Source organism: Halictus rubicundus, chromosome 2, assembly GCF_050948215.1.
Source record: "Halictus rubicundus isolate RS-2024b chromosome 2, iyHalRubi1_principal, whole genome shotgun sequence".
In the NCBI taxonomy this organism is placed as follows: Eukaryota; Metazoa; Arthropoda; class Insecta; order Hymenoptera; family Halictidae; genus Halictus; species Halictus rubicundus.
This window is the reverse complement of record NC_135150.1, coordinates 26954683-26974588: the sequence shown is the minus strand read 5'-3', so window position 1 is coordinate 26974588 and position 19906 is coordinate 26954683. Positions and strand designations below refer to the sequence as shown.

General features: G+C 46.7%; 1 protein-coding gene across 1 annotated transcript; it reads right to left on the bottom strand.

The window, feature by feature from the left end:
- Positions 1 to 709: 709 nt before the first annotated feature.
- On the bottom strand, positions 710 to 19392 carry LOC143362866 (uncharacterized). Its single transcript, XM_076803365.1, has 3 exons — positions 19244 to 19392; positions 3529 to 4185; positions 710 to 1183 (listed from the first exon to the last, which is right to left on the bottom strand). The coding sequence occupies exons 1-3, from the start codon at positions 19260 to 19262 to the stop codon at positions 732 to 734; spliced, it is 1128 nt and encodes a 375-aa protein (XP_076659480.1). The 5' UTR covers positions 19263 to 19392; the 3' UTR covers positions 710 to 731.
- Between the last annotated feature and the right edge of the window lie 514 nt (positions 19393 to 19906).

Below are 19906 nucleotides of genomic sequence, written 5' to 3'. Positions count from 1 at the left end.
ACAGTGGAATGATCATGCTGCCAGGCGTTGAAGGGGTGAAAGGGACGCTCTGCCGGTTAACTCGATGGAAAATTTATATTTCCCGATGGCAAAAGTTACATTTCATAAAAAAAAAAAGCATGACAGAGGATTACAGTCACGTAATCGCGAAGCGATCGGTACTCGTCCGTCGCTCGAATAACATCGATATATAACATAGTTCGTTCTACGGCGGTTCGCGGCGTCGATCACTGTCTTTTCTCGAGGACAACGCTCCCGTGTAACAAATTGTGTCTCGTGAAGTCCATGCAAATGATCGGAGAAACATTAAAAATACGCGCGTTTGAGAGCGAGAAACCGTGAACAGTGTTTTCTGAAAGTTTCGACAACGTTTGCACCACTGTCTCCTCGCCTGGCTACACGGTCAATTTAGAATATACAATAGCATGTAATAGTTTCTTTATGGCACTCGCAAAAAAGGCACTCTTGGCGTTCAATCAATGGCAAACGACGATCAAAACATATAATACTGGTGATGATACAGTTCGTCGTTCCAGACACCGATCAATTACAATAACGTTCTCTGATCGCGTCGGTCTCACAGTGACACGGAACGATTCTGCCGATTGCCCTTCGTTCCCAGAGTCAACGTTACACTCGCACCACTCACAGCGCTCCGATTCTTTCCTCTTCTTCGTAAATCTACGAAACCTCTTTCAATTGTCTGTCAATTGTCTCCTAATTGAATCGTTTCAGTTACAGGGACTGGCGGGCTGACTACTCGCCGCGGAGGATTGCATCATGATGGACTGGACGGCGAGGACCGGCGAGGCTGTGACCACTGGCGTCACGGTGTCCCCATGATGGTGGTGATGATGATGATGGTAGAGAGCGGACGCGTAATACTGCTGATGATGATGGTGATGGTGATGCGGATGATGGTAACCCTCCTCTTCATTGTTGTTGTTGTTACCGGCAACGTTCTCGTTGCTCTGATGATGATGATTGTTGTTCACCGACACGCAGAGCGGCGACGTCGGAGACGAAGAGGACGGCGAGTTCGTCAGATTGCAGCCGGTCGCGAGAATGTCGTGGACCGTGTGCGGACTAGGCCAGTGAAGGGTGCCCATGGTGGTCGGCTGATGGCCAGCGTGGATCGACGAGGGCGAAGAGGGCGACAGCTTGCTCGGCGTCGTCGGCCCAACTGGAAACGCACCGGTACCGAATTGGTAGGGACCTGGTTCTTGGTTTCGACATTCGCTAATCACCGCTCGGTATCACGATGGAAGGAACAGACCCGACTGTTGCCTGATATCCCGCGAGCTCGCAGCTAAAACTGAACGCACGCACATCGTCAGCTCGCGCCAGTCGTCGTCGTCGTCGTCGTCGTCGAACGGAGAGCTAGATTTTAGTATCGTGTCGCGGAACCAGCGCAGCGGAGACGGCACCCGATCCTTCCGACAGCAACCGATCTACCATTCGCGTGCGAATCGCTCGATTCAGTTGGCATCGGTCGGTTGCGCGACGGTGGCTTGTCGTTTCGAGCATCGAGTTTTGTCGGGAGATCGCGCGCGAGCGACTCGCGCAAAATTCCTGCTCGAAACCCGCACGCACGGTGGCGAACATCGCTGAAATTCACGTAGCATTAAAGCCTATCGTGCACGGAAGTCTCGCGAACGCCAGCTACAACAAATAAATTCGAGGAGTCCATCTTCTAATTTCGCGTCGACACTTTTCATCAGGATATTCGCCACTGTGCGACCGCACATTTGGTTCAACACTAGGTTTACGGAGCACTGAAAGTTTTATATTCAAAGAAATAAATTAGTTGAACAGCGTCTTTACGATCTCGGTAATCCTAAATTAAATGGAGAACAGGTCCCGTAAACTTAATGTTAAAATGCGGTTCCAGCCGAGTGATAACTAGTCGTGGAGGAGGAATCTTACTCGGCTGGAATCGCACGTTGGGATCATCGCACAGTGGGCCAAAAGCGCCAAAACGTGGCCAAAATGCAAAAAATGAATTTCACGTTAGGGGTATGGCGATTGAAGTATTGGATACTCAGGTAATGACTGTATAAGAAGCCGAAGGTTAAAAGGTCTTATTACCTATAACTGTTAAAGGGTGGGAGTACAAATATCCCATACAGTCGTCTCGCAGTTTTCGTGCAGTGAACTACGTCATGAAAAAAAGGTGTCAAGCTTACAATTTTACGGAAATTGAATTTTTTTTCGTGCGTGTACGATGGATGCTGTTTCTGGAAGCAAGTACTATACATAATAGTAACATTGGATTTGTATTAATTAATGTTTGGAATGTATGAAGTCAACGATAAAACTTAGTGGACAGATTTTACAAATGTATACTAAAAGTTGTATATTCCACGATATTCCACGGAGATTCTTGTCGAGTCTTGTAGTAGATACTATTATTTAACATTATTTTGAAAAAGTAGCTGCCCAAAACTGCCCCTTTCGTAATGCGATCCATTTTTGTGACGCAGAGGTAGACATGGCACTAGTTACAAGCATGTTTTCTCGAGAAATTTAGAAGTTATAATAAGATTTGTTAAATGAGCATTGTATGGTTCCACTTATAGAATTTTCTGATATAACAATTTTTTTTAACAATAATTTTTTTATTGTTTAAAAAAAAATTTATTTTTTGTAATTTTCACATCAGATTCATATTCGTCGGCCCGAAAAATAAGGGAATACTAATTTTCAAGAAAGTCCAATCATTTTTTTGGTTACGCATCCACCATATTGAATCCGCCATTTTGTTTTTTGTAATTTTGACATCGGATTCATATTTGTCGGCCCGAAAAATATGGGGATACTAATTTTCAAGAAAGTCCAATCATTTTTTTGGTTACGCATCCACCATATTGAATCCGCCATTTTGTTTTTTGTAATTTTGACATCGGATTCATATTTGTCGGCCCGAAAAATATGGGGATACTAATTTTCAAGAAAGTCCAATAATTTTTTTGGTTACGCATCCGCCATATTGAATCCGCCATTTTGTTTTTTGTAATTTTGACATCGGATTCATATTTGTCGGCCCGAAAAATATGGGGATACTAATTTTCAAGAAAGTCCAATAATTTTTTTGGTTACGCATCCGCCATATTGAATCCGCCATTTTGTTTTTTGTAATTTTGACATCAGATTCATATTCGCCGGCCCGAAAAATATGGGAATACCAATTTTTAAGAAAGTCCAATCATTTTTTTTTACGCATCCGCGATATTGAATCCGCCATTTTGTTTTTTTTTTATAATTTTGACATCAGATTCATATTCGCCGGCCTGAAAAATATGGGAATACCAATTTTTAAGAAAGTCCAATAATTTTTTTTACGCATCCGCGATATTGAATCCGCCATTTTGTTTTTTGTAATTTTGACATCAGATTTATAATCAGCGACCCGAGAAACCTATGAGTATCAATTTTACTCCTTTCTATTTTGGCCACGTTTTGGCGCTTTTGGCCCACTGTGCATCGTGCGGCACGCGCGAGGAAAGGGAGGAATTTCGAGCTACCAACCTTGGTGGTGGTGATGATGATGATGATGCGTAACCGGCGGCGGCGTCGCGTGATAAGGCGTCGGCGGGTAAGGGACAGGGCAAAGCGCTGCCCCCGCGGCAGCCGCGGCCGCGTACAAATGGTGATGATGGTGATGATGCGCTGGGTGATGGGGATGATGATGGATCGCGGTCGCCGCGCCGACCTTGTTCCTCAATATCCTGGAAATGCTGCTCACCGATGGCACGTTGTACTTGTCGCAGACGCCGTCGGATAGCAACCGGTCCCTGATCTCCCAGGCGAAGATACCCGGGTCTTTCAGCTTCAGCTGTTTGATGTACTGGACCACCTTCGGGGTGGTCACCCGGGGCTTGCTGCCGCCGATCGCTCCCGGCAGTATGCTGCCCGTCTCGTGGTACCGGGCCAAGATTTTGCTGACACAACCATGACTGACCCGCAGCTGCCGCGAGATGTCGCACGGCCTGATGCCCAGCTGTGCAAGCTCCACTATTCGCATCCTGACCCCGTTCGGCAAGGGTCGACCGTTCACGAACACACCCCCCAACTGGTTCACCTCGCCGTACTGCTGCTGCTGTTGCTGTTGGTGCTGATGCTGGGATTGTTGCTGTTGCTGCTGCTGTTGGTGCTGGTCGCCACCCAATTCGGACGCGTTGCTCTCTGGTTCCCGAAACAGAGGAGAAAACTACCGTTAACCCTTGAAAGACCGATCTCGTTTTTCTAACTGCAGAACTGATGATGCTTATTAACACGTTAACCGCCACGTCACTCGCATATGACTGACAGTTACTGGTAGTAATTTTATTGGGATCTTTAGAATTCAGAAGGGCTAAGACAACATCACCTCTAGTACATTTTGTGAGATTTTGTGAGATTCTCTGGGATTGATTTTTGGCACTTAACGTGTTAAGACCGACCACGTATGGATTCATTTAGCAATTGTTGAAGTGTGTCTTTAGAGGTACTTCTTGTAGACCCATTAGTCTGTCATTAGTTCCTATTGTAACAGCTATCCATTCGATTTCATGGCTACAAATAGAGTAATCGTACGACGATCTTGATACTATTCGGCAAAAATATTTGCAAGGCTGGAAAAAATTATTCTCAATGATTTCGTTGCGCGAAGAGCACATAAAGTAGTACTGTTAAACCTTCCGTGGACAATTGAGTGCTTAATTCTATATATATTCATTTCTATATCTTGCTTGTCCGCGCAAGTGTTATTGCCCATATTAGCGTTGACTACCAATTGCAGCTATTGCAAAAGGTTAAATACAATATAAAATTCGCCTGGTAGAGCACAGTGGTCTGTGCGGTGACCAATAGCCTATAAAAAGTTAAAGTGTCTGGAGCACAGCTTTTGATGAAGCTAGCCGTTTATTATAGCGACCGATGGCGACGGTGGACCCCAATGTACTCGAGTCCCAATTTGAATTTGATCTGTTTCCGCCGCGAAAGGAGCAGCACGATTTCGATTATAAGATCCGGAATGCGAAGGGGTCCGGGCAATCTAGCATCGATTCAGCGAGCCGCCGAAATAACGCAACGATAATATATTGTATACCGCATCGGGGCTTACACCTGGCGCCGGGATTCGTTTTAACGAGATGCAGATGTACACGGTGGTGGAGCGCGCCGCGTGCCTCGCTCTCCTGTCCGCTCGGGCAAGCTTGTAACAACCCTTAATTAGCGAAGCGATGCCCTCGAAATTGACCCTAACTGCATTCCAAACCCACCGGGATTCCGTACACGCGGGTAACCGAACATAACAACCCGTTACGAGCATAATAAGATCGGCTATCTTTAACCGGGAGACAGGCGTAACGAAGTTACACTTTCGACCATCCCCGACGAGGGCTCGCAGCCGACAAGAATCCACCTACGCGTCCCACCTTTCAATTATCCCCGAAACAAATTGTCAAGCCAATTTGCGTGTTTCTTCCGTGTTTCGTGACATAGGGCCACTTACAGTCTGTTCCACAAGAGCGTGGACGCGATATCTGAGTGCGAATAAATCTTTTCTGTAAAAAAGGTTGTATAGGTCGAAAGTGCATTTAAAGAACTAATACGCACTTGCTTAATAATGTGTCCAATCACCGCCATCAGCGATTATTGCTTCGCAACGTCTGGGCATACTTTGAACCAGCTTTGCGGCGTATCGGACAGGAAGAGATCTCCATATTTCTCGAATACGGCGAACTAGCGTCTTCAATTTGAAAATACCCTTTCCTCGGAGTTTGTACTTCACGAGAGACCAAACGTTTTCGATTGGATTGGCATCGGGGGACCGAGATTGGACATTGTTCCAATCGCGACAAACGTCTTCATGTGCCCACGCGAACCGTTTTTCGACATGTTTTGTTGAAAGCAACGGCTTCGAAAGTGTACTACGCCATGCAACTTTATTTTCTTCCAACCGACGTTTAATCGTTACCATGCCTATTTTTATGCCCTTTTTCGCTAACATTGCTCGCGCTTTGCGTAAGGAAAGTGTCGGATTTTTCGAAAAAAGCTGCAGAATTGCTTCATCGTCCCTTTTCGTCGTAGCTCGCTTCGAACCTCGATCAGGGAGATCGTCGACGCAATTTGTCTCTTTGTAACGTTGCACCCACTTATTTACAAATTCGCGAGACTCGTGCAGATATTTTGCTGCATTTCCAACACTCATTTTTGGCCGTTTCGGGTGCTGGCACAAGAATACTGCTTCGAATCGTTTAGCGTACACGGCACTCGTCTCGAAATGACTTGAACTTCTCAGTGACAGAAATGATACTAAGAGAATTGGGGCTATTGCGTACTAGAGGAGACATTGTATGTTTGAATTGGCACAATCTTTGCTGTATTGGGTATCACACAGATATCGCTTCCACGCTCTTGTGGAAGAGACCACCATGTACTAACACAATTCATTTATTTTTCCGTCGTTGTAGACTCAACCAGTCGACTTAACAATACTCGAAAAATTGGTACCGTCTAAAACGAGACTTCTCGGTTGCATATCGACGCGAGAACGTTGTTCGTTTCTTTTTCCTTTTCGATAAAATCGTTATAAATTCTAGGGTTGGAGGCGGACGGATCCGCGGCAGTCCCAACGGAGGACTCCTCTTCCGGCCGCGGAAAAGAAATTTATGCGGCCCTCCTCGTTGTCCCTTTGGTTCTGTTTCTGCGCACCGAGCGAGCCGGTGGAAGTACCGCGAAGAAAAATAGAACAGCAAAGAAGAAAACCGCACGGCGGAAAGGAGGGCCCTGCGATTCCTGGAACAAGAGTTTCGTCGACGCTGCGACGCCGCCGACCGTAGAGACGCGTTTTTGCGCGCACCCATCGTCCGCCATTTTTTTTTCACAACCATCCTTCTTCGCATCCCTGCGATTCGCCTCCTAACGTCGAATCTCTTTAGCGGAGCGGAGGCGCGAAACGCTCTTCGCGACCTCTCTCGAGGGAAAGAGTATCTTTTGGAGAAGAAGAAGAGGTGCAAAATGCTTCTGAATCATATTGTGGTACTCCAATGCGGTTGTTCTTGAAGATCTTGCGTACGCATTATGGAACGGAGCTTTCAGACGACTTCGAGGGTCGGATGAACCCTGAAGCGATCCAAGGTTCGATCGAAACGCTCTTCGCGACCTTTCTCGAGGGAAAGAGTATCTTTGGAGAAGAAGAAGAAGGGGTGCAAAATGCTTCTGAATCATATTATGGTACCCCATGGCGGTTGTTCGAAGATCTTGCGTACGCGTTATGGAACGGAGCTTTCAGACGACTCCGAGGGTCAGATGAACCCTGAAGCGATCCAAGGTTCGATCGAAACGCTCTTCGCGACCTTTCTCAAGTGAAAGAGTATCTTTTGGAGGAGAAGAAGGGGTGCAAAATGCTTCTGAATCATATTATGGTGCCCCATTGCGTTTGTTCTTGAAGATCTTGCGTACGCATTATGGAACGGACGGAGCTTTCAGACGACTCCGAGGGTCAGATGAACCCTGAAACGATCCAACGAGTTTAATCCAAGGTTCGATCGGCGAGAGGGTTTTCGGGGAACGATCCCGCCGCGGGAATCGGTTGAAGAGCGGGAATGGCTCGCAGATTCGTGGAACGACCCCGACGTGGCCCGTTAAACTCCAACGATTTGAATTTAATGAGCCGCGTTACATTAAAGGCCCTGTCTTTTTGCCAACGATCGTTCGATCGCGAGGGAGCAGCGGTCGTTAAACTGGAGGGACAAGCCTCGTGGTTTGTACGCAGCTCGGTTGGCTCTCGCTCTCGTAGGTGAGTAATTAATGAGGGGATAAACCGTTCGCCCGATGGATTTATAAGTACGACGAATTTTCCAGGAGGACGATGTTTCTGTCAACGCCATCTCCGAAAGTTGCGAGAAGGATGGCGCGGAGCAGCAACCAGCGAGAGATACAGTATTTACGGAAAACGTTCAGTATGTTGTTCTTAAGTCTCTTCTACAACATCAATCGGGAACCACTGTTATTCTTGTCCCTCGAAGCATCGGTCTCTTGGACACGGAAACCTTGGCTAAGAGAAATTCTATCGTATACGGGTCAGCAGTAAACGTCTACTCGCACGAAGCTAACCCTGCACTTTCCAAACACGCGCAGCTAAATCATTCGAAAATCAACCTTTCAACCGGGGGTGACGAGTTCACTCCTCGCCCGTGTTCATAACTTTTCATTTAACTCCTAATTCAATAAATAATTGTTACACTTTACACGGCTAGATCAGATGGAGCTGCAATGTACGTTGAAAACGGTGAAAGCGGTTTGTCATAAGAAGGTATTTGTTGTTATGAGAGACAGATGAAAAGTCACCGAAAGACAAGAAAGAAGAGAAAGCGGAGTAATGTGATGAAATAATATACAGGGTGGCCCACCCAACTCTTAACAGTTCAATATCTCGAAAACTGTGCCATCGATTTCAAAGTTCTCGGTCTTAAATTGCATTGACAACAGTTTGAAGTTTCGGCTTGTACCGTATAGTACCGTACTGTATAGTAAGTACTGTTACATCTCATTATGGAAACATCCGACAGAAACATGTTTCCGACAAAATTTACTTGTTTTTTCCTGTAGAATCTGAATATGTAACGTTCCATAGAGGGTTCTATTTAAAATTATAAAGGTACCCCGGCCCCCTTTGAAGGGACAGCAATGCAAGACCAAGAACATGCAATTTAAGACCAAGAACTTTAAAATCGATGGCATAGTTTTCGAGATATTCAGCCGTTACGTGTGCCACCCTGCATAAGCGTGACTGAACCAAGTGCTCAGACGCTTAAATGTAAAATATTTCAAAAAGCCGAGTTAATCGAGTTGGCCACGACAAACATTTCATTCGTGTTACCGCGTTCGCGAGCGTTTAGGATTGAACGATTGCCCGGTTAGCAGGTGGATCGAGCGTTTCGGTGTTCCGTGTCGTCCGATCTTAAAAACCGAATTCCCAGGCAGCGAATTGCCGGGATGATTGGGCGCCGAGGACGAATTAGCGACGAGCAAGAGTTCCGATGTCCCGGGAGGAATCCTCCTTGTGCGTGGCATGTGCGAGAAGACGGTCCACGCACACGAGCTCGCCAGCCCCGTCTCCTCGGTCTTAAATACGTGTATTACACGCGTGTAAAATGACTACACAAGTCGGGCCCTTTGATCTCGGCCATTCATCACCGTGCGCGCCCCGAGAAAAAGTCTAATAATATTGCGTGCACGGCGACGTTTCACGCGTGTGCGTGCGTGAAATGCTGTTCCACGCGACGATCCGCAGATCTATGCGGCCACTCGATCTTCCGGCAACGATTTATTCCTCCTCGATTCGGCGGGATCCGCCGTGGAAACTCGAGAAAGAGCCCGGTGTCCCCGAAGCGGAAGGGAGAGGAACAGCTCTTCGCTTTCCGAGCGGATCAACAGCGGGCGCATTGTGAGAGGATCACCGGCGGACTCCCCGTCACAGACGGTGAATTATGCTCGCGAAATAGCGGGAGTCGGCACGGTGCTCGCGATCCAGATTGATTGCGGTAATTTCACCGTGACGGTAATTGATAACGTTCGGGCCCGCGATGTTGCGAGACGTTTAGCGCGCTTTATGACGAGCGCGCCCCTTTGAGAACGCTGAATCCGCGGAGATTTCCGAAAATTTAAGGCGACAGGTCACGTGCGCTTGCTCTCCTCGTCCCGCGCCGAAACGGACCAAAGACGGAAACGCGTTGATGTCGACCGGTCAGGTCCCAAAGGCGTGATTCTACTATTTTCTGAAATGCTACTACTACGATTTGAAATGCGATCGATAGAAAATTTCGACCAACAAGACTTGATTGTATAGCGAACCGGCGTAATTCGGTGGCTGGAAATCGGCGAAAACGATACCGAGGCGAGGGGCAAAACAAATCGTCGCAGGCAAAAGGACGACGAAGGAAAGGGCCCGGATATAAGTAGAAGAGTGAACGGCGAGGCATCGTCCGAGACGTGGGCGTGCACGGAACGAGTGATGGATGTCAGTGTCACCCTCGAAAACACGTGTTTCACTTACGTAGATGCCCCGAACGCGACCAGTGTTTGTCTACCATTCTCACTCGCTAATTATCGGCCCCTCGGGCACCGTCCCCTTTGTCGGCCTCCTCGCTACTATAGAAACGGATCTTTAATTTAATTTCCGCGGCACCGCGCATATGTCAGTGATTAGTTTGCCGGCGGCGTCGCCGCGTCAGAAATTAAACATTCTTAATTCCTCGCCGCGAACCAGAACTCGGAAGCTAAACGATTCCCGGAACGATCCAGACTAATGTAGCGTTAAACAAAACGCCTGATACCAGATACATCCAGAAACTAAAAGCTTGACTTTTTACCATTTTCAGGAGCGAGATTGATGCTGTTCGTCCGGAGTCACAACCCTTGGTGCCCGGCGGTAATTTAATTTCTCCAAGTGTTGCAATTTTTTGGGGAAACGAGCCATTTTGCCCGCGGTTCCATGGAACGTCCGTGAAAGAATGGTGGCAAGAGGCACCGTTATGGATTTGTGCCACCGTGTATCCACGGCTTCGAAATAGTCCTGTCAAGCTTCATCATTATTTCCAGTAGCCTCGTAAACCTGGGCCCCGGCCAAACGGCCGTTATCTTCCGTCGAAAAGGATTCTTGGCAGCCGGACGCGATTTTTGAACGTTCGCGGCTAAAATCGTACGGAGCCGAGGCTCTCCGAGATTGTGTTATCGCGTGGCCCGACAATGGCCGAGCCACCGCGCGAAAACCTACAATTAATCGAATTCTTTGTACCGCTTCGAAGAAGTTGCCCGGCGATATCGTGGAAAGTGTATGGACGTCTGCCTTTTTCCTTCGATCTCCGATGGATGTATTTATAGCTGCGAAATTTATGCAACTTGACGCAAGAGGAAATTAATTATGCGCTAATCGCGGTACATTTTTCACGATAACCGTCTGACCTCGTTCAATTTCATCGCAACTCCGCCACTTTCCAAGACGCGTCTGCGTGCGGCTCCGACCGCGAATCGAATTCTCTTCTACTACTCCGGAGTATCCGCGCTTTTTCTTTCTGGTGGATTTTTCGTTTTCCAAATCTTTTCCAAAAGGAGGCACGATCGATTTGTTGCGCCCCCGAGTCGCGAAACGTCAGCCGAGCTTTCACCAGCTCGGCCCTCTAATTCTTTCCCCCTTTTTCATCCCCGCGGGCCGCACCTTTCTTCGTGCACCTAAAATACATCCGCGCGAAATTTATCTCGCGCGTATGTGCAGGAGAGAGCGCGCGCGCGAGAGCCCGCTCTCACATCTGGAATACGCGATGACAGTGGGACCGAAATATATCCGATCGACGAACAAAAAACTCGCCCGCGGCGTAAGCGTGCTTCTGCTCTTTTTCGTTTTCGATCCCGGCGAACGACGGTCCCCCCGCGTCTCGCGAAACGACGAAAATCAAAAGCAGAAGCCGATACGAACACCAGTGGTAATAATAGAATCGATCTCGCAGCTCGGGACGCTCGCAAACTTCCGCTTAGGAGGACCGTTCCGGATGAACCAACGTTTCCTGTCCCACCCAAAGAAGAACAAACGCGCCGACGACACGGAACACCGCAAAATTCTTCGCAACCTTGCACAGGTCCGAAAACGTCTGGAACTTCTTAAAAGGTTCTATTTCAAACGTGGAAAGCGTTTCTGAAGCGTGGAGAGCGATTTTTAAAAGCGTTCCTGATCGATGGGATTGCATCAAGACAGATCCTTGTAAGTAAAAGCTTCAATTTTAACGAATCTGACGAATTGAAATGTCCACAGGTGCAGCAAAGCGTTCCTGATCAATAGGATTGGATCAAGACGGATCCTTGTAAGTAAAAGCTTCAATTTTAACGAATCTGACGAATTGAAATATCCACAGGTGCAGCAAAGCGTTCCTGATCAATGGGAATGGATCAAGACAGATCCTTGTAAGTAAAAGCTTCAATTTTAACGAATCTGACGAATTGAAATGTCCACAGGTGCAGCAAAGCGTTCCTGATCAATGGGATTGAATCAAGACTGATCCTTGTAAGTAAAAGCTTGAATTCTAATGAATCTGACGAATGGAAATATCCACAGGTGCAGCGAAGCGTTCCTGATCAATGGGAACGGATCAAGACAGATTCTTCTAAGTAAAAGCTTCAATTTTAATGAATCTGACGAATTGAAATGTCCACAGGTGCAGCGAAGCGTTCCTGATCAATGGGAACGGATCAAGACTGATCCTTGTAAGTAAAAGCTTCAATTTTAATGAATCTGACGAATTGAAATGTCCACAGGTGCAGCAAAGCGTTCCTGATCGATGGGAATGGATCAAGACAGATTCTACTAAGTAAAAGCTTCAATTTTAACGAATCTGACGAATTGAAATGTCCACAGGTGCAGCAAAGCGTTCCTGATCAATAGGATTGGATCAAGACAGATCCATGTAAGTAAAAGCTTCAATCTTAATGAATCTGACGAATGGAAATATCCACAGGTGCAGCAAAGCGTTCCTGATCAATGGGAATGGATCAAGACAGATCCTTGTAAGTAAAAGCTTCAATTTTAACGAATCTGACGAATTGAAATGTCCACAGGTGCAGCAAAGCGTTCCTGATCAATGGGATTGAATCAAGACTGATCCTTGTAAGTAAAAGCTTCAATTCTAATGAATCTGACGAATGGAAATATCCACAGGTGCAGCGAAGCGTTCCTGATCAATGGGAACGGATCAAGACTGATCCTTGTAAGTAAAAGCTTCAATTTTAACGAATCTGACGAATTCAAATGTCCACAGGTGCAGCGAAGCGTTCCTGATCGATGGGAATGGATCAAGACAGATCCTTGTAAGTAAAAGCTTCAATTTTAACGAATCTGACGAATTGAAATGTCCACAGATGCAGCAAAGCGTTCCTGATCGATGGGAATGGATCAAGACAGATTCTACTAGGTAAAAGCTTCAATTTTAACGAATCTGACGAATTGAAATGTCCACAGGTGCAGCGAAGCGTTCCTGATCAATGGGAACGGATCAAGACAGATTCTTCTAAGTAAAAGCTTCAATTTTAATGAATCTGACGAATTGAAATGTCCACAGGTGCAGCGAAGCGTTCCTGATCAATGGGAACGGATCAAGACTGATCCTTGTAAGTAAAAGCTTCAATTTTAATGAATCTGACGAATTGAAATGTCCACAGGTGCAGCAAAGCGTTCCTGATCAATGGGAATGGATCAAGACAGATTCTTGTAAGTAAAAGCTTCAATTTTAACGAATCTGACGAATTGAAATGTCCACAGGTGCAGCAAAGCGTTCCTGATCGATGGGAATGGATCAAGACAGATTCTACTAAGTAAAAGCTTCAATTTTAACGAATCTGACGAATTGAAATGTCCACAGGTGCAGCAAAGCGTTCCTGATCAATAGGATTGGATCAAGACAGATCCATGTAAGTAAAAGCTTCAATCTTAATGAATCTGACGAATGGAAATATCCACAGGTGCAGCAAAGCGTTCCTGATCAATGGGAATGGATCAAGACAGATCCTTGTAAGTAAAAGCTTCAATTTTAACGAATCTGACGAATTGAAATGTCCACAGGTGCAGCAAAGCGTTCCTGATCAATGGGATTGAATCAAGACTGATCCTTGTAAGTAAAAGCTTCAATTCTAATGAATCTGACGAATGGAAATATCCACAGGTGCAGCGAAGCGTTCCTGATCAATGGGAACGGATCAAGACTGATCCTTGTAAGTAAAAGCTTCAATTTTAACGAATCTGACGAATTCAAATGTCCACAGGTGCAGCGAAGCGTTCCTGATCGATGGGAATGGATCAAGACAGATCCTTGTAAGTAAAAGCTTCAATTTTAACGAATCTGACGAATTGAAATGTCCACAGATGCAGCAAAGCGTTCCTGATCGATGGGAATGGATCAAGACAGATTCTACTAGGTAAAAGCTTCAATTTTAACGAATCTGACGAATTGAAATGTCCACAGGTGCAGCGAAGCGTTCCTGATCAATGGGAACGGATCAAGACAGATTCTTCTAAGTAAAAGCTTCAATTTTAATGAATCTGACGAATTGAAATGTCCACAGGTGCAGCGAAGCGTTCCTGATCAATGGGAACGGATCAAGACTGATCCTTGTAAGTAAAAGCTTCAATTTTAATGAATCTGACGAATTGAAATGTCCACAGGTGCAGCAAAGCGTTCCTGATCAATGGGAATGGATCAAGACAGATCCTTGTAAGTAAAAGCTTCAATTTTAACGAATCTGACGAATTGAAATGTCCACAGATGCAGCAAAGCGTTCCTGATCAATGGGAACGGATCAAGACAGATTCTTCTAAGTAAAAGCTTCAATTTTAATGAATCTGACGAATTAAAATGTCCACAGGTGCAGCACACCGTTTGAAGAAAGAACTTCTCAGACTCGGATTTCGATTGGGACGTAGAACCCAATGTTTTGGACACGTGATTTCGGATAGGATTCCGAATTTTTGGGACGCGTTATTAGAAGGTATCCCGATGGCGGTCCGCCAGGTTTCCCCAGTCACGGGACAGGTATGCAGAACTCTACCTCCAAATCGTGCAAGTAATAACTTGTCGACAATACATCTCGGGATCGTCTCGCCGTGGGATCGTTGCCTGTAGACGAAATAGTCCATGCGATACGTTCCACCTTGTCGCGGTCCTCAGCCAACTTCTGTCACGCGATCGCACGCGATCCAACCGCGATCTTCGAAATATCTTCAGCCAGAATGTCCTGTACAGCTTTCAGCTCGGAGCTGATTTACAGCTCGCAGTCGGTCGAAGCCGCCGATAACGCTGCAGACAGTTTTCTTTCACACTAAACCTACCGAGCCTTAAAAGTATCCGATACATGTTGTCTTATAAAAATGACGAGATTGAATTTCCCGCGAAAGCATTTTTATAATTTCAGTAATTGTAGAATAAAAAATCTGGAACCGGTCATTTTGATCGAGCCTGGGAACCATCGAGATTCGGATAACACGTTTTGATCATGAATTTGAATTATGCCAGTATCGACATCGACGGTGTGTAACGAGTAGACTGCGGATGTTATGCATTGCATTATTTTCTACCAGGCTGGAATTTCTTGCAATTGATGCAGAAAATTTTTATTTCGCATTAAGATCCGCAGTCTAGCAATTAGACGTCGTATAACATTGAAAATAAAACGATCGAGCGCATCGGGTAGTTGCTTAACATTGCGATCAACGGATAGATGGTCACCCGCGTTCCTGCATGATTTATGCTCGGCCAACCGCTTCATGCCCTCGGCGATACCGTGTGAGCACAGTTTTAACTATACTTAAACCTATTCTCTTCGTTTCAGGAACGAACCCAGACTTCGGACACCGCCAGAAGACAGAAGAAATATTTGGGATGCCTCCCGGAATAATTAGTAGCTTTCAAATTTATTTAACAAGAGCGCTCGACTCTCCGAGAGACTAACAAAATTAGCGACATCGAATTGTCCTGGACCCTTTTAAAGTTTCGAGAGGTTGTTGGCATGTAACATCGTGAAGAGGAGCAAACGGGCAAACGGCCCGTAGGTAGCTCGGGACTCGAGAGAGAGAGAACTCCAGAAGCTAATACAACTATTTGCGCAGTCCTTTGTCAACCGGACCCTTTAAAAGCCGGCTTCCTTGTTTAGCTGGAACAAACGCTACTAATTGAACGCTAATGAATCTGTAACCGCACATTTCCCGGCACTGTCAACACCGCCTCGTCGTGGAACTTCTGGCCGAGAGTAATCTGATAATCGACTTAAATCGACGGGTAGCAAACCAATAGCCATTTGATTAAAAAACGTCAGAAAGACCTGACGCCAATTATTAGATTGGCAAGAAAGTAATTTCGGTTTTCACTAATCGATGCCTTTATGTTTTGTTTGATTGACTTCTGTTAACGTTGCATTTGTTTTCTTTCTGAAATTTCATAACTGCATCTTTTAGGTTACTTTTGAAGCAAATTGCACGTAATTTTGATTAAAATTGTTAGTTCCGTGTCAATTTGAACATGGAGTGCAAAAACGAACATTATAGGCACATATTGCTTTTTTATTTCCGTAGAGGTAAAAAAGCTGCCGAGGCTCACAAAGATGTATGTGAAGTTTATGGTGTGGATTGCTTTACAGAAAAATTCCGTTCTGGAAATTTCTCACTTGAAGACGACCAACGTTCTGGTCGACCATCCGAAGTTGATGATGACCAAATGAAAGCCATTATTGAATCGGATCTTCGTATAACTGTCCGAAAGATTGCAGACAGGTTAAATGTCTCGCATACAACTATAGAATATCGTTTAAAAAGCCTCGGAATCGTTAAGAAGCTCGATATTTGGGTTCCACACGAATTGAAAGAAATTCACTTAACGCGACGCATCAACATATGCGATATGCATCTCAAACGAAATGAAATCGACCCTTTTCCGAAGCGAATCATCACTGGTGATGAGAAATGGGTTGTTTACAATAACACAACTCGAAAACGATCATGGTCGAAGCGTGACGAATCAGCCCAAACCACGCCGAAAGCTGAATTGCACCAAAAGAAGATCATGTTGTCAGTTTGGTGGGATTACAAAGGTATTGTGTATGTTGAGCTGCTCCCAAGGAACCAAACCATCAATTCAGATGTTTATTGTCGACAACTAACAAAACTGGACATAGCAATCAAAGAAAAACGGGCAGAATTGGCAAATCGCAAAGGAATCGTGTTCCACCATGATAACGCTAGGCCACACACATCTTTGGTAACACGTGAAAAGTTATTGGAGCTTGGTTGGGAAGTGATGCCACATCCACCGTATAGCCCTGACATTGCACCATCAGATTATCATTTATTCCGAAGTTTACAAAACTCTTTGAATGGTAAAACTTTCACTAATGATGATGGTCTGAAATCGCACTTGGATCAGTTTTTCACCGAAAAGGATCAGAAGTTTTATGAGCGCGGAATTATGAAGGTACCAGAAAGATGGCAAAAGATCATAGAACAAGATGGAAAATATTTTATCTATTAAAGTTCATTGCTTTGATAAAAAAAATTGCTTTCTTGCCAATCTAATATTATGCTATCCTCGTGTACGGGAGTTCGCTCGGCATTTTGCGGGTTCGCGTCCCGTTCGCGATCGTCGCAATTCCATGCCGGTTCGTGGAAAATAATGCAGAAACATTAACGTTAATCGGTTCGTTACAATGTGTCGTGACAAATTTTTATTGTCGAGCGTATCTCCCGCCTGGAAGAGTACGATCGGACGGGTTTATCTCGGTGTGTACGTTTCCGATGTATCGCGTTCACATATCAAGGTCTTGAACCGTGCGCGGTTACGGCTGTATTGGTGTCAATGACTCCGAGGGACTGTCAACGTCATCCGAGGGGAATAAAAGAAGTGGAAGAGATCTCGGACGCGGGCCCGATAACGCGAGGCGCGTTTTAAACCGCGAGCGTATTATTTTCACCCGAAGCTCACAATACTCACGGTCGTTCCGCAAAAGTAAATCCGGGGACCACCTCGCTTCCGAACGTTCATTCCCGGACAAAGTTCGGCCGTCCGTTTTTATTCGGACGATAACGGGTCCGTCAGAATTTCTCGAAAGATTATCTGTTCACGCTCGGGTTCAAGGCTCCTGTTCCACGACTCTTTCTTTCTTTTTTCCTCATCGCTTCGATACCCGAAGAGACCCGCTCGATTTCGAATAATTCGTACCGGCGACGCGTGTCCGTCGACCGATTAAGCGTGGCAAAGCCACCGAGAGATTGCCGCTGGGATGACGTTAGATCTGGGTCATCGGCAACGTTTCACGCGTCACAACAAACGTGGCACATCTCCGTGATTAATGATCGCGTTACCAAAATGTAGGTCATGATACGGACTTGCTCCGGCACCGCCATTTCCCAGTTAATGATAACGCCGTTCTTCTTCGCAGGGTGGGCCGAGCTTACGAAAACTCCCGTGCCTTCGGGGGCCGAGCGGATCAACGAATCGCTCCGTTCGTAGAAGATATCGAGGAAGAGTTCGAGGAAGTTTCACCGTAAATGTACCGCGGCCTGCACTGGTCGCTTTCGGAAGTATGGCGAAACTTTCGGGAAGAGTATAAATATACCTTGCTGGCTGGACGCGGGCCGGTGTCCGGCGCATAGATCACGCGAGCCGAGCGTTCTCATCGGAAACCAGCTATGAAACAGGCTCGTTAGACCGGTCAGTTTCGATATTCGTGACATGGTTGTTAAACGATGATCGTTCGGCTGGGCGCACGGTATCGACGTGACGGCACGGGTCCCGTACGGTAGCGCGGTCTTGTCGAGAGTTTCAAGAAAAAAGAAGACGTAAAGCCGGGCGATAAGGGGCGTGATGGCAGAGCGGGGACCCAGCGAGGTCGAAGGTTGCCGGAGAAATGTGAGTGCAGTCGAAACGCTGTCGATTTTCCATGAATGGGAGCTGTGCCCGCGCGTAGGCATAGTCCGCGCGATAGACGATAGTCAGCTTTCCTAACTGTTTTTCCGCCGCAGATTAACCTTCGAGTTCGCTCGAGAGCTGTCACGGTGCGCGAAAGGATCACCGGGCGTCTAATGAATATTCAAACCAGGAAATCGACGCGCGATGCAAGCCGGAGAGACTTTAATGAGACGGTTTATTGCGCGTTCATCGCGCAGAAGGCCGCCGGTGTAGGCTCCGTTAATTGGAAACAAGAAACGACGAGAAAACGGGCGGCGAGCGGATTCTCCACTGTTTCCGTCGATGGTCCGTATCGGGTGATAATAATTGCGCCAGCCTATCCCATTATCGTGCCACGCGAAATTAATAAGTGCGACCGGCCGACGGCGCCACGAGATACATTCGTCCGAGCACCGCGTCTCATTTAATTATAAATTCAATTAGGTCGAAGTTGATTGACACGTACATACACGGCGCGCGCGCGATCGACGGATTCAATCTATCGTCGTAGAAAACGCTGCGAACAAAAAGGAGAAGCCACAATAGATAATCGGGTAACCGTTCGATCGATGTTCACGCTGCTCGTTGCAAGTCGATCACGATGACGCGTTCCGCTTGTTTCGAGTACCGTAGACGTCTGTTATTCAACGTTCGCAACCGGAATCGGCGCCGAGGATCTCCGCGAGCGGATTCTCACAATCGCGTTACATAATCAGGCATCGCTGCAAAATCTGCGGTATTTGCATGGCCGCGTTTCGATACGAAAGAGGATCGCTCACCTAGCACCAAGGGATCCATCGGGAAGAGCAAGCTCGCGGCCGACGGCCACGCGCGACGTTCCCCCGCGATTCCGCGGACCTCGAGCAGCTCGATCCCTTCCGCGGAGCTTGCGATCCAGAAAAATCTTCTCTCGAAGCTGGATCGAACGCCCGAGTCTCCGGGTAACTGTTGTATCGCACCGAGCGGGTCTCCCTCCGTGTCCTCTACACTGTTCTCACGTGGCACCACCGTGTTCCCTCGCGCGCCGGCATCCCCTAACTTTACATTTTTCCGTAGGAGGTGTCGGGCATGATCGTCGGTTCACAATCGCGACGGCAAGAGAACGACGCGTCGCGTCTCGTCGCGACAGCGAAGTGGATATGTACAACGATCGGAAGAGCGCTCCGGAAGCCGCTCGACCGGTTCAACGCGGAAGAAGTCGAGACGCAACCACCAACCGATTCTTCATGTAGCCGGAACGGAACTGTTCTGACACGGGACCGCCGTTAACTCGCGGGACACTCGACGAAAGGATGACTATCGTGGAATAGCCGGGGGTTCACGGGATCGCGGCGTTCATTCAGGCAAGCTGATGAGAGCCACTCGAGGGTGAAACGACGACAATGAAGCGCGATAGTAAATAACCGGTGCAAACGGGGTGCGGTACCATGTCCGTGTACACC

Excerpts from the sequence above, each read along its gene's own strand:
- LOC143362866 (XM_076803365.1), bottom strand. Across the intron at positions 1,184-3,528 it reads TCATCATCACCACCACCAAG|TTGGGCCGACGACGCCGAGC; the intron begins GTTGGTAGCTCG and ends GTGCGTTTCCAG.